This window comes from Pleurodeles waltl, chromosome 2_2 (assembly GCF_031143425.1).
Source record: "Pleurodeles waltl isolate 20211129_DDA chromosome 2_2, aPleWal1.hap1.20221129, whole genome shotgun sequence".
NCBI lineage: Eukaryota > Metazoa > Chordata > Amphibia > Caudata > Salamandridae > Pleurodeles > Pleurodeles waltl.
Window position 1 is genome coordinate 1,146,805,619 of NC_090439.1, and position 14,856 is coordinate 1,146,820,474.

The following is a 14,856-nucleotide window of genomic DNA, read 5'->3' on the forward strand; positions in this document are numbered from 1 at the left end:
TTACTGCATTGAACTAAGGTTCAGTTTTCTGCCAGGAAACTTGTAAGTATCTCTTCTCTATAGCTAAAATGGTCAACACATATACATATATATACATGTTTTTTAGCCTGTCTTCAATATATCCACTTTCACAATCAATCAATCATTGTTCTTGTATAGCATACTAATTACCGGAGAAGGTATCCAGGCTCTGATTTAGCTGCGTCTGTCTCAGTCAAACAGCCATGTCTTGAGATTTCTTCTGAACCCCTGGATGGAGGGGAGGGTGATCACAAGGACGAGCAATGTGGGAAAAAGGAGCCTGGGAGGGTTGAAAATCCATGCAATGGTTGAAGCAAGTTGGTCTAGGGCTGTGGAGGGATTTGTACGCTAACATCATGAGGTTGAATTGGGAACCAGTAGGGGCATCGTAGGTGTAGGGTGATTAGCGTTCTTTTCAGTAGGTCCAGGATGAGTCTTCCTGCTGAGTTCTGGATGATTTGTATTTTATGTTTTAGTGTAGTGGTGAGTTTATAGACTAGTTGGCTTGTTATGAGGGCTTGTGTGAGAGTGCATCTGGTTTCATGTGGGAGCAATTTGAAGATCCTGTGTAGCATGCAAAGGGTGAGAAAACAGGTGGAGAGGATCGTGTTGACCAGGCGCTTCATGTTGAATTTGTTCTCTATGATAATTCCTAGGTTTCTGGTGTGGTTGCCGGGGGGTGGGTGAGGGTCCCAGCTTGGCTGGCAACCAGCAGTCATCCCAAGGTGAGGTGGCATTACTGAACAGTAGTACCTCCGTCTTGTCAGCGTTGAGTTTGAGGCATCTGTCCTTCATGCAATTCTGGAAGTCGGATCTTGTGGTAGAGGTGTCCTTGCAGAGCGAGAAGGCAAGATGTGTGTCATCTGCATAGGAGATTATGCTCAGTGCCTGGCTTCTGATGATGACAGCCAGAGGGGTTATGTAGGTGTTGAAGAGGGTGGAGCTGGGTGATGATCTCCGGGGGACACCCGAAGTGTTGTCTTTGGGCTGCAGAGAGGCAAAGGAGGATGAGGACAGCCCAGTTTCCTTGGTCCAGGAGGAGACTGATGTCACTCGTGGCTGTGATGAGAGCAGGTTCTGCGCTATGGTTAAAGCGGAAGGTGGATTGTGATGGGTCTAGGAGATTGTTGTATTCTCTGTAGGCTGTGAGCTGTAGGTTTATGGCTTTTTCAAGTACTTTCACTGTCCAAATGTCTATTTTTTAAAACTAAATTCAATGATCCCTAGGTTCATACTTGCCGATATAATGCAGAGAATTAGAATTGAGCAATGATTTAGGTAAGTGAAAAATGTTGAGTGAGCCTTTTCAGATCGTGTGGGGAGTAAAAGGTAGTTTTATGTCTTGGCAGCTTCCTATGTGCAAAGATTGATTGAACTGGTGTAGCAAGGGTCCATTTTAATGATGGCTTGAAGCATATGACAAAAGCTTACCTGCTTAAAGGATTTCTATCTAAATTTCAATACCAAAAACAAAAACATTGAATTTATGGTATTGCAAGTTTTGTTTAAAATCAGAGCTGCCTAGCTATCTGGTAGAATCCAAACATATCTGGTCAGGTTTCCTTAGAATCAAGTAGCACTTGGGAGTAAGCAGCTACTTTTTGTTTCGTCCAATTACTGAATTTGGGGCAATTAAAATAATTTTTGCAATAACAGGTGGAATTTGTGGGTGCTTCTTCAAGTTCTTGAAATTATTGATATTTGAAACCTCATTACATGTGAATAGCTAGGAAAATACAATAATTGTTTTGTTGACATATATGCTTCCTCATGACTCTTAGGGGCAGATTTATGATTTTTCACGAAAAGTATAGCGCCATTCCAAGACGCCGGCCGGGCGCCATATTTATGACTAATGCCCTGTCAGCATCCTTGGAAAGGACGCTAACAGGGCTGGGGAGGCGTAGGGGAAACCCGAGCTTGTGCGCCGAATTATGGCGCTACACTGTTCAGATACAGAAAAATTGCCTCTAAGCAGTGTAGCGCCATTTTCTGGCGCACAACCTCATGGGAATGGCTCCTGTCTTAGTAAAGACAGGAGCCATGCCCACCACCCAAATGGCCATGCCCAGGCGATAAATGTCCCCTGGGAATGGCTATTGGGGCCAGCGCCATGCAGAGGGCCCCGAGTCAGGGCTCCCGAGCGGTGTTGGATAAAAAAATATACATACTTACCGGGACTTACCTGGGATAGGTCCCCATTCCTTAGGTGTCCCCCTGGTGTGGGTGTGGGTGTCCCTGGGGCCAGGGAAGGGCACCTGTGGGCAATTGCCATGGTCTCTGACCATGGAAACATGCCTACAGGTCCCCTTACGCCTGCACTTACTCAGGCATTAAATAATGGCACTAAGCAAGCTTAGCGCCAATATTTTAGGCCCCCATTCCCCCTTGCTGGATTTTAGCAAGGGAGGATAAATATGGTGCAAAGGCCATATAGTCCTTTTCTAGACGGGAAAGCCTACCTTTGTCGCAAGGTAGGTGTTCACGTCCAGAAAACAACGTTAACTCCATAACTTTGGCGCTAGATGTGTCTAGCGCCAAAGTATAAATATTAAGTTAGCTTTGCGTTGAATTAGCGTAAAAGAAATGTTGCAAATTCAGCACAAACTGAGTATAAATATGGACCTTCATTTCTATAATATAGAAATTGATATACCCCATACCCTACTGCCAAATAGCGTGAATGTCGAACAGTTGAACAATTGAATCACGATCGGTGCACTTAAGAACTGTGCTAAAAATTAATGTAATATTATTGTACATATCCCCTATATTGAACTTCTGGGAATCTCCACAGAATATACTCGGGGTGAGTCATTTCTACCTCACTTGTGAAATCCAGGATAGCCTTTCAGGTGCAGAAAAAAAACCAATTAGCACTATCCAGTCTTACATCTCTAACTACATCCCTTATTGGTTTGACTCAATAAAACATTCTATATTAGGTCACTGTAGTATGGGGTGCTTTGCTCAAAGCGAGAAAAATGGAGAAAACTGGCTTAATGCGAAGAAAAGAGTCTCTTCGGAAGAAACCCACGACCAAGACGCAGCATCCGGCTCTCGGAACAACAGCAGGCTCAAACAACTTCCAAGGTTCCAGAACCAGATCACTACAAACAATGGCTGTGCAAGGAAAAAAAAGTGAAAAAAGAATATTCAAAACAAGAATATAATCATTAAATTTGGATGGCAATTTGACAGTTCTTAAACTATGGGTAGTTACAAGTTTTGATGAGGAATCAGCGATATCCAAAATAGGATCGCCAACTGTATTGTGCTGTGGTAGAAATTCATCTACAGAGTCAACATCATCATGTGTTACACAAGGAAGAGATCGGCCTGGAGAAGCAGGTGTGCCACACAAACGTTTATCATTAAGTAGGGAAGTTTGTTCATAACCCTGAGTTTTAGAATCCTCAGCCTCAGTTCATAACATTGAACTTTCACCAATCCTTACACAATACATGTCATTAAAGATTTGTACTTGTTCAGCAGCAACTGGAATGACACTATTCAGATGTTTTTGAGACCTTAACAATTTCTGAAGGCAAGGATTACTTAGATTCTCCTTTGCACACCTTAAACGGTTTTTTGATCAAAACCCAATCTTTCACACAGAAGTCAATAAGTTTAACATTTTTCTTGTGATCACAGTCATCTTTATGTTTCAGTTGTTTAAATGCAACTCTATTTCTTAAAGAGGAATAGTTCTCTGAAATTGATGTAGAAGACTTCCCCTGTATTTGACCAAACATCCATTTCGGTATAAGTTTAGTCCTGGGTTCTCTACCCCTGGGTAACCTGAAAGGAGTGACCCCAGTAGTAGTATTAGGGGTGGTTAAGTACGCCCACACTTTCTCCTGTAGGAATTCTGCAACATCAGAATTAGAAGATAAGGCAGTCTGAATTCCATCTTTAAAAATACGATTGACCCTTTCCACTAAACCATTCGAAGAAGGGCTATGTAACTCTACCTTTAGATGTTTAATATCATGCAGACCCAAGAAATCACTGACCTTGTTTGATACAAAATGTGTACCATTGTCAGTGACAATGGTATTAGCTGGACCTTCTAACCTGAATAATTGCTTAAAAACGAGATCACTACATCAGAATCTGCACTAGGTACAAACCCATAATATACCCACTTAAAAAAATAATCAATTACAACTAATAACTACCTCTGATCCCTAGGCAAAATATGAAAAGGTCCAGAGAAATCCAAGGCTATTTTTTCCCAAGGTTTCTATGGAAGTGGACAGGGTAAAGCAGTTTAGTGACAGTTTTCCAATGTTTGTCCGAAATGATACATTCAGGACACTTATTAATGAATCCTGCAACTTGTTTGTCTAAGCCTGGCCACCAATATGACAACTTTAACTTCTTGATAGTCGCTGATATCCCCATGTGACCTTCATGTGCAATACTAATGATTTTATCTCTAAGTACAATAGGTGGAACCACAATATCACCTCTCAAACATATATTATTTTTACATGATAATTCCCCGGCAATCTGTGCGAAGCATCTTAATTCATTTGATAACTTTTTCTCAGGTATCCATTTCATCTTCAAAAAGACTAGCACCTTAGACAACACCTCATCCTTTGTCATAGATGTCAACCAGTCTTGTTCAGTAATATGACTATCGGAAACAGCCAATACATCCATTAAGGCTACCACACATTCCTGTTCAGAATCTGTATCCTTTGAAGGATCACAAGGCAATGGTAAATGGGACAAACAATCAGCAGGAAAATTCTTTCCACCTTGTATGTATTTTATGATCAAATTATACTCTTTTAGTTTGTACAACAAATGAACTAAACGTGCTGACGCTTTACCTAATCCATCACCATTCAATAAGAATACAAGTGGTTTGTGATCTGTGTATAGATCACAAGTGGTTCCCCATATGTAAGTTTTGAACTTCTGAACAGCCCATATGCACGCCAGAGCTTCCCTCTCAATGGTACTATAGTGAGATTCAGCTTCAGACAAGGTTCTGGAAGCAAAAGCCACAGTATTTTCGTGACCTTCAATCCATTGACCAAATACAGCACCAATACCTTTCAAACTGGCATCAACCATAATGAATAGTTTTCCTTATGGGTCAAAAGCATGTAATGCAGGAGCATTAATAACTAAGGGTCGGATGTATCAAAAGATTTTACCCATTCTGTGTCAATGGGAAAATGCTTTGGTACATATGGCCCTAAATTCTTCACTTTACCAAAGACAGTGTTTAAATCATCAGACCATTCAAATCTTTTGCTCTTCTTGAGGAGGGATCTCAGAAGCTGTACCTCCATGGCATAACCTGGAACGAACCTGGCATAGCACTCACAAAGCCCTAAAAACAATCTTAAAGCATCTTTATCAGTGGGAGGGCTTGCATTTTTCATTGCATCCAAATTGCTAAATTTAGGTTTAATACCCTGCACGGAAATAATGTGACCCAAATATTCAACTTCAGTCACCATCAGTTTGCACTTACTGGATTTAACCGTGATACCTTTGTCTCTTAGAATGTTTAATACCTTAACCAGGACATCTATATGTTCTAGCTGTGTTTCTTTGTGAATTAAAATATCATCTTGAAATGCCTGAACTTGCGGTAATTCACAGAATAACTCATCCATGAGCTTTTAAAAAACACTTGCTGCAGAAGCAAGCCCAAACGGCAAGCGTAAATATTTGAAAGCTCCAAAAGGATTCATAAAAGTGGTTAAATGCTTAGATTCCTCAGACAAAGAAACTTGATGGTAAGCAGAATGAAGGTCAATAGTCTAAAAAAATATGGAGTGCCCAAGATTTGTGATCATTTCCTGGATATGTGGAAGAGGGTGACAATCCACTAATATATGCTGGTTAACAGATCTCAAATCCACACATAATCTTAAATCTCCACTTTTATTTTAGTGATCACTATGGGAGAAACTCACTAAGATGAATCAGTTGGAGTAATTATACCCTCATCTTGCAATTTACATAACAACTTTTTCAAATCTGTTCTGACTCTTAACGGAACTGGCCTAACCTTTTACACAACAGGAATTGAATTTTTTTAACTTAATTGAATGTTCAAAACGTTGTACAGTACCCACTTTATTTTTTTAAACTTTAGGGAAAGAAGTGACTAAGCGTTCCATAATGTTGTTAGACATATCGACATTTGCAATGTGATCATCCAAAACAAGATTTGGTACATCTCCTAAAATGACCAGATCATCATGTCCCAGATGAAGAATAATGCCCAGGCGGGCCAAATCCTTCCATCCTACAATGTCACGCCCTTTGACTGCAACATGGATTTTCGTAAAAATGGACCTTCCCAAGCACTGCAAATTGGACCAAAAGTACCCTAAAAGATCTATGTTGTGGTCACCAAATGCCTTGGGGTTGACGTCTGGAACATGTAGACTAATACTTTCATGCCAGTGTTTGAAAAAGGTATGATCGGCTAAAATGGTGATGGGAGCCCCTGAATCAGCTAAAACAGAAATGTTCTTATTGTGAATGATCACATCACAAATAGCATCTTTGATAACTTTCTCAGGTTTGCTACAAGATTCATTGACAAGATCAACAGTTAACAAAATATTAGAAAACTGATCAGAACATTGCACAATGTCCTCAGTCAAATTAACGTTGCTGATCTTCACTTTGTTTGAAACACTCTTATTATTCTTCTGTGCCAAACATACGTTTTGAAAGTGGTCAACTTTTCGACAAAAATTGCATCTCTTACCATTCGCAGGACATGAAAGATCATTCCCCAGATGCATTTCAGAACCACAACGGAAACACATCCACAAATGTTTACCTTCCTGACCACGAAAGGTTTTATCTTGTCTAACATGTCTATTATTACTTACAGAACAAACTAGTCCATTATTAAACACACAATTTAAAGTAGCATTCTGGTTAGCTAGAACTTTGGAAGTAGTAATAGATCTTTCTATTCCTTTAGCCAAATCAATACCTCCTCTAGTGTTGGATTGCGGCAAGCTAAAAGCCTTTCCTGAATTTTTTTATGGAAAAAATAAAAAACAAATTGATCACTTATATAAATATCAACATTAGGTCCAAATTCACAATGAGACACTAAAGCTCGTAGATTAGCTACAAACTCTTTAACTGTTTTATCACTTAACTGCTTACACATTGAAAAATTAAATCTCTCTAACAATACGCTAGAGTCATCAGAAAATTGTTTCTTCATTCTTTCTTTTCCCTCGATGTAAGTGTTCCACGATGAATCACCACTTCCAGGCAGAGGAATCATAGGTAATTATTCAAAAACAAGTTGGCCAGCCACACAAAGGTGATTAAAAAGTAAAGCCATCTTTCTCTGAGGAGAGAAGTCATTAGCGTCAATTGCCGTGAGATAGTTTTAAAAAAAGCGCAGCCATTCAGACCATTTAATGTCGGGCTTACCAGCCTTCTATAAAAATGGTGGCAGTTGAATGATACCTTGATTGGTTGCCATTATGAATAAACAGTTAAAGTGTAAAAACAAGCAAAATTTATCAACTCAGAACACAACAGTGTTAGATAAGCAGGTGTATAAAGAAAGTGGCGAAAAATTATATATATATCTATCACGTTAATATAAAATGTCACACTGGCTGTCGATACACTTTGATAAATTTTCCCCAGGCAACGTTTTCAAGAAACACTGTGAAGAAAGAAGACCATAAAATGGCTGCCGATTAACAAAAACAAACAGTAACCATGGAGAAACCAAGATACGATTGCTGGTGGATTTTCCAAAATGGCTGCGGGGAAAACGTAACCATAGCAACGTCGTAGTTCGGCCTATGAAATGGCTGCCGGAATTGCCAGAATATCATTTGCCTATATTGCCAAGGCAACGTTAAGGGCAGCGTCATTAGACCTGGAATGGCTCAGATCAGCGTCGCTGGAAGGCCAATGAAACGACCCTTTTGAATTGCGTCCGCCTACGCGAACCAAGGCGTAACTGAGTAATTGTGTACGTGAGGCCACAAAGAAAGGTTAGACATCACCAGGTTAAGAGCGAGTTGACGGTGCAAGGATCAGCAGGCTGTTGACAGTGCGAGGATCAGCAGGCTGTCGGAGGGTCCTTCTTCTTGTGGCACAGCGAGTCACCCCACTCCTGGTACCAAGTTGTAGTAGGGGTCGCTGTGCTTGAAGTGGGAAAAACGGGGAAAACTAGCTTGATGTGAAGAAAATATTTATTAATCTCTTTGGAGGAATCCCACGACCAAGACACAGCGTCCGGCTCTTGGAACACGGGCAGACTCAAACAGCCTCTAAGGTTCCAGAACCAGATCACCACAAACAATGGCTGTGGAATACATACATGTGTTACATCCAGAGACATAAAGGTAAGACTATAATAATACACTACACTCCCTTACTGTGATGTCATCATGGTATTATGATGCATCAAATCAAATGTGATGTTACCTTTAGCTACCCCTGAGTCAACGTCCATAATAGCGCAACTGAATTTCATTCATTGATTGATCTTCTTTTTCAGTCTTGAGGTTTTGAGTTATTTGTGTAAATTAGTTGTTTAACCTGTTTCCATATAGTTTATAAGTTTCCGTTTTTATTAGCTATCTGGTTACTTGGATCAGGACACCGGTCACTCTAAATAGAATATAGATAGAACCAGTTGAATTCCTGCACCTCTATGGGTTTGGTGGCAGAAATTGTACTCGTGGTTTAGAGTTTTCTCCAGAAATTAAAGGCAGTTTGTTTTACAAGGAACAACATTATGCATCCATACGCACTCACTGAAGTGTAGAGGCTGCAATGTGGCAGGAATTAACAGCTATTTGGTCTGATTTAGAGTTTGATAAGTAGGATACTCCATCAGAAATGTGGCAGATATCTTGGTCGGCATATTAAAGGTGCATTACAGCCTATGTCCTTGTAATACAGCAGACAGGATCCATTACATTTGTGATGGAGTATCTGATGTGCCAAACTCTAAAATGGGCCCCATGAGGAGCACTCTCCTTAGGCCTCCTGGCCTGGAAGGGTCCCAAATGATAGGGGTCCAGTCCTACTGACTCCCTGTGCCAGCCTTTGCTCTGGGGGCCCTCCTTTCCTTCTGGGCAGCTAGCTCACCTTGCCATAGCCCAGTCTTTCCCCCAAATAGTCCTATGGGGGAGCAAGGAGGCCAGCTTACCTGGATTGCGCTTCGCTGGGTGTGGAGTCCTTCAGGGGCAGAGTCCCTGCCCCATGGGGCAGTCAGGAGGTCTTCTTTCCAATTGTCCATGACACCTGTCTGCAGTCCCAGGGTCCAGCAGTGAAGCACACCCAAGAGAGAGAGCTCTCCCCTATGCAGGACCTTTTAAGTGGGAGCGGAAGTGTCCAGAAGGCCTGCACCTCTGGCCAATCCAGACGTGCCACATCACTTCCTTGCCTCTGTCCCCTCCTTCCTGCACAGTCTTTTGGGATAGTTCCAAAATGGCGTCGTCCAGGAGGTTGGGCCACAGGTGCTGTCAAACTCAGCCCCTCCCTCTTAGCATTCCTTTTGGGGCTTCTCCACCTATTTCCTGGCAGGGGCTGACAGCTGGCTGGTTGATCCAAGGCCCTTCTCAGGCAGCTGGAAAGAGCAGCAATTGACCCTAATTCTGAGCTAAGTCAGAGAAAGATGACATTCCTGGATGGCCCATAAATTGTACAACTATGCTTTTTTAAGCTACTGCATCATTCTTTTCATACAGGTGACAATGTACATTGGTGCCACTCTCGTTTCTGTGGGCCCTAGGGGACCTGAGTTATGCCCTAGGCCACTCTTTCCTATTGACATTGAATGGAGTGTCGCTACAGTGAAAAGACAGTAAGCACACTGATGTTGACATGTACTGGAGAGTCCCTACAGTAAAAATACAGTAAGCACACTGACTATCCCTCCCCTGGGCACACCCATCTCATGAGGCCTACTCCAGGTCACCACCCCCCCTGCAAAGTTCCTTCTGCGCCAGGCTCCCTAAGCGCAGTTCTTAAGCTGTGCACACCAGGATTCCACCCCGCGCATCCATTACAGGGGTGCAAACACATGTGCACACATGATCACGTTTATCCCACCCGGGGACTCCTACTCTTGCTGCGCCACAGCAGCCTTTCTTTAGCAAGGCGGCACCGGGGATAACACATGCAGTCCATATTACCATGAGCTTACTGTGAGGGAGTCCCTGACTAGGAGGGTCCCTCACAGTAAAAGGTAAAAAAACAGGTGGTCAAAAAGTGAAAAAAATAAGGGCAGACCAGATGGTGAGAACCATCTTCTCACACACGCCACGCCCAGCTGATTCCTACGGGGAAGATGTAGCCCCCACACATGGGTAGTTTTCCTTTGATCAGCGATAACAAGTGACAAGGGAATCTGACCAGACACCTCCCTTACCAGTTGTCCGCAACAATCCCAATACTTTACGTTGGTCATCTGCCCCTAGGGCCACCTCCTTTGCCCAACCACAAGATCACCTTACAAGGTCAGAGCAAACTTAGGCCTACCCTTGCCCTGGGTCGTGCAAGACTACGCCCTCCCTGCCTTTGGACAAGAGCAGTGTATCCCTGAACTGCTGCCTCCACATTGGGTAGGTGTAGAACCTACTTTTTGGGTCTCTGGCTGGTCTCCCTTCTGGAGTTTATTCCATCCAGTATCCTCTTTCCTCTGGGTCCCTACATCCTGAAAAATGCAGACTCATTGGACCCCCCCAGCATGCCATTGGGGTCTTTGCTGCCACCACCCTTTTGGGGCGGCTGACTCCCCACACAGAAGAACAGCCACTCAGACTCTCAGTACCTCTCCCTCACAAAGAAGCACACCTGGTCTGGATCCCAGAAAGGATACCAGACCAGTCTCACTGCCGCACCTGCGGTGTTGGGGGAGGAGCACTGGGGGTGCCTCGTCAGTCAACCAAGACATCCCTCCCACCATCTTGGTAGCTCCACACGGAATCCACCACGGCGACCTAGACCCTACCTTTGTTCTACACTGTGACAACAGGGCCTAGCCTCGCCTTCTCTAGGGAATTAGCTCTAACCCCTAGAGCACTATTGGAGGACCCTCGAGCCCTGGGTCAACTTCACCCAGGCCCACTTTCTTGGGCCCTCCTAGGTCTCCTAGCGTCACGTCAGGAAACCTTCCAGGAACCCTCCAGATCCCTGGCTAGCTAGCGACACCCTGCACAGGGTGCACAGGGTCCCTTCCTTAAGATAGGCCTCACCTGTCTCCCGGTGACTACTAACCGTGCCACTGCGGGTGGACCCGCTTTTGGCACCTTGCTGAGGGGACACTCCCCTCAGCCATCGCCGCCTTACGGGGTCCCAGGCCTCACCCTTGAGCTGGGACACCAACAGTGCCCCACGCAGGGATCCGCTAAGTAAAGGGCTCTGTAGCCAGTCCCTCATCGACAGCTCAGAGTGCCCCTTAACAGACATGGCCCCCTGCCCCCTTCCTTTTTGTCCTGGGGTCTGACCCCCAGGACCTACCTGGATGGTCAGTCGGTTGGGCACCGCCTCAACCACCACCTCAGGTTCCATCTGTCTTTGCTCAAGGATAACATCAGTTCGCTTCCTTTGGGTAGCTTCCTACCCTACCTTGATACCTCAGAGTCCTCTACTAACTCCTTTGGAACTCCTCAAGGTTAGTCACTTAGCCCACATAGGGAACCTAGGGGCTAACACTACCCTTACTTTGGGGCCACCCACTGCCATCAGTCACCCGTGGGCCACTCGCCTTCGCCTTCCTCACCAGATTACCTAGGGGGAACAAGGGGTTCACAACTGCAGGAACTCCTTGGGATTGTCACTTCCTGTGGGCATGAAATCTCCAGCCCCCCACCCTTCCAGTGGATTAGGCCTGTGCCAATGTGCCAGTGGTGGGAAAACAGAATATTTTCGTGAAGAATGACAAGCTGGGGCCCCTTCTCTTTGGGAACCAGTCCTGCCTTCAGCACCATAAATGCTTCCTAGAATGGGATACTATGTTTCCCACCGCTGAACACCAAATGTTGGAAAGTGGGTCCGTTTTGGGGAGGCAAAGATGAGGCCGGCTCCTGCAGCAGCAGATGGAGATAAGGCCGTGCGGGGAGCCGACGTGAGGGGCCGGAGGTGGGCTCCCTGAGCCGCTCCCCCAATACCACTCATCTGACAGGGGTGTCCGGGTGGGACCGGGCACCCTCCACTGATGCGGGCAGCCGGGGTGGGCTCCCCGCGCTACCCTCCAACAAGCAAGCAGCATGACGCCACTCGGACTCCCCCCATCAATAAGGGCAGCCGGGATGGGCTCCCCACGCTGCCCTCGCCCCAGAAACGCGGTGCGAGGCCGCAAAACAGAAAAGGAAATGTGAAGCAGCTCTCCCCGGCACAGCGGGAGACCCGCTCATTAAATATGCATATGGCCCAAAAGGCTTTGCAGGCCTAGGGCCTCCAGGACACCTTGTTCAGCTCGTGGTTCCCCAAGGAAGATGGGGTCACCATCAACCAAGTGCCCATTGTCAGGGGGAGCTGTAGGAATGGTGCAGCGTCTCCTCAACACCAAGTTTAAGTCCCCCACCCTAGCTTAGGTGGACCAAGGAAATATAACCCTCCCCCCAATGGTTTACATGCATATGTAAATCAATAGAGTGTTAGAATTTTTGTTTTTAGCTTGTGTAATTGTACTCTCTAGGGGTTCAAGTTAGTATTATACCAAAATTATCAAATGTGTGAGGTTGTACCAATGTAATCTGAAAATAATCTAAAAGTAACCCAAAGTAATGTTTATGGTTTAAAGTGTTTAATCATGTCTCCAGGTGTTCTTAATAATGCTGAGTTGCATAATAAGACTAATACCCATGCTCCTGTACAGTAATTGTTGATACCCACTATCTTGTACAGTAATTACAGTTATTATGCTCATTGTCAGACTTTGATGCATTCACTCTATATTACAGTCAAATGTTGCATTGGGTACCAGGGACTGATTTGCCATGTAGGTGGCTGGATTATATGTCCCCTAGAGGGCAGCATGAGAGATTACACAATGTCATCCCAGGGTACTTCCATCCATTTGTGTGTATTTGTAAATTGTTGCACAGTATTGAGTAGTGTGTGTGTGTAATAAATGTACTTTTACTTTATCAAAAGAAAAAGCACAAACTGGAGAATAATTTATTGAGTGCCATGCTTGTGTGCCCGGGAATGGGGATTACAAGCCAACACCACCTCCCTTTGTAAGCCTTGGACTGCTCAGCAACGCTACCCTATGAGAGTCAAGCGCTACAATGGGATGTTTCTTTGCCAGTGGTGGTCGTGTGCAGATCCATTACTTGTGCAGGCCACACAACTAATGACGCACTTTCCAACACCTCCAAAATCTAAATCCCATTATACCCTATGAAATTTAGATTTCGGCAGACAGGATATCTGTGACCTTTGTGATGAAGTACATCATCCACCAAGTTCTAAATATGGCCTTTAGTTGGGCTGTCCTGTAGGACTTTGTTGGTGGTGTACGAAAGGTGCTTAGGCTTTTGTGAGAAGGTTGGGCATCTCAGGAATAAATTTATGGTTGAACCTGGGGTTGGGGTGGTAGCTGAAGTGGAATGCAGCTTTGTTGCTGATAGATGGAAGACAATGAAATGTGTGTTCAGCAACTGCTTCCTTCAGGATTTATTCTTCATGCTACTCTGAATTTTGCATTAGACAAAACCGAGGCATTGGTAAAATGTCATCTCCTTGTCCATGACTGAGCATTTCCAGAAGAATGTCTCTCATCCCACATTTTACCCCCATCTGACTTCAGTGACGCTCTCTCTTCAGACCATAGACCTCCACCTCACACAGTGAAAGGGATTCCTTCCTCTCCGGGATGATGACACTGATATACCGACCCACCTTCCCATTGCAGCAGAACTCAACAGCATGGTAAACGGAGCTCTTACTGAAGGTGCCACAGCTACGGAGGAAGAGAGAAGAAGTCTCAATTAATTGGGTTCACTTTCATACTCAAAAAGTGTCAGTCAGTGTTTCATTTTGTGCAATTTTCTTTACAATAGGAGAACACAGGCTACATCAAATCAGGTTTACATTGGTTAAATAGATTAGCTTCAATCCAACATTCTTTTCTATACCTCAGACTGCCTTTTTGTAAATGGAAGGACCTTCACTTTCCAGCTTTATAGATCTAGACTGTTTTTATCCATACAGTGCTGTAATCATAGAGGAGGTAACTCCCATCATTTCTTTCATGAAGAGAGTTGCAGATCAGCCCAATGTCCACCATCTACCATTGCCAGAACCCCTGCAGAATTCAGGATCTACTATGAAACGTAAATGACACACAGTAAGATGCACATAAGAAAGCTGTCCCTTCTAAGAGTTACAGAACACAGAACAAGCTGTAACTAAGAAGCAAGGAGAAAGAATGAAATAAAACAATCATACCTCCTCAACAGTTGAACAGTTCATCTCTTTTAGAGAATGGTAATAATAGAATAACTAAAAAATGTGATGCACATTACCTCTGCTCACCTTTCTCTTCCATCATCTTTTTTAGGTCAGGAAAAACACACTTCTTCCTGGATCCGAGTTCCCTCTGGCTGTAATATATGGGACTTACACTGGGAGAAATGGCATCACAGTGCCTGTTATACGTCAGCACCTATTCCACTAAGAAATACCATTTAAGTCACTGTGGACCAGAGAGAAAACAGTCTACAGGTGTCTCCCCTATAGTGGGATCATGTCCCTGCACAGGGGAGATATTAATTATGTTTTTAGGATGAACACCATGCTTTTAGGGATTGTGAAAAGAATTTGGCCCTCATTACAACCCTGGCAGTC

General features: G+C 44.0%; 1 protein-coding gene across 1 annotated transcript in view; it reads right to left on the reverse strand.

Moving 5' to 3' along the window:
• Positions 1-6,111: 6,111 nt before the first annotated feature.
• Positions 6,112-14,856, reverse strand: part of LOC138282978 (fucolectin-like) — a 78,097-nt gene continuing 69,352 nt past the window's right edge. Inside the window, exon 4 of the mRNA XM_069221068.1 lies at positions 6,112-13,969. Coding sequence (XP_069077169.1) covers positions 13,813-13,969 — 157 coding nt within the window. The 3' untranslated portion in view covers positions 6,112-13,812. The remainder of the gene's footprint in view (positions 13,970-14,856) is intronic.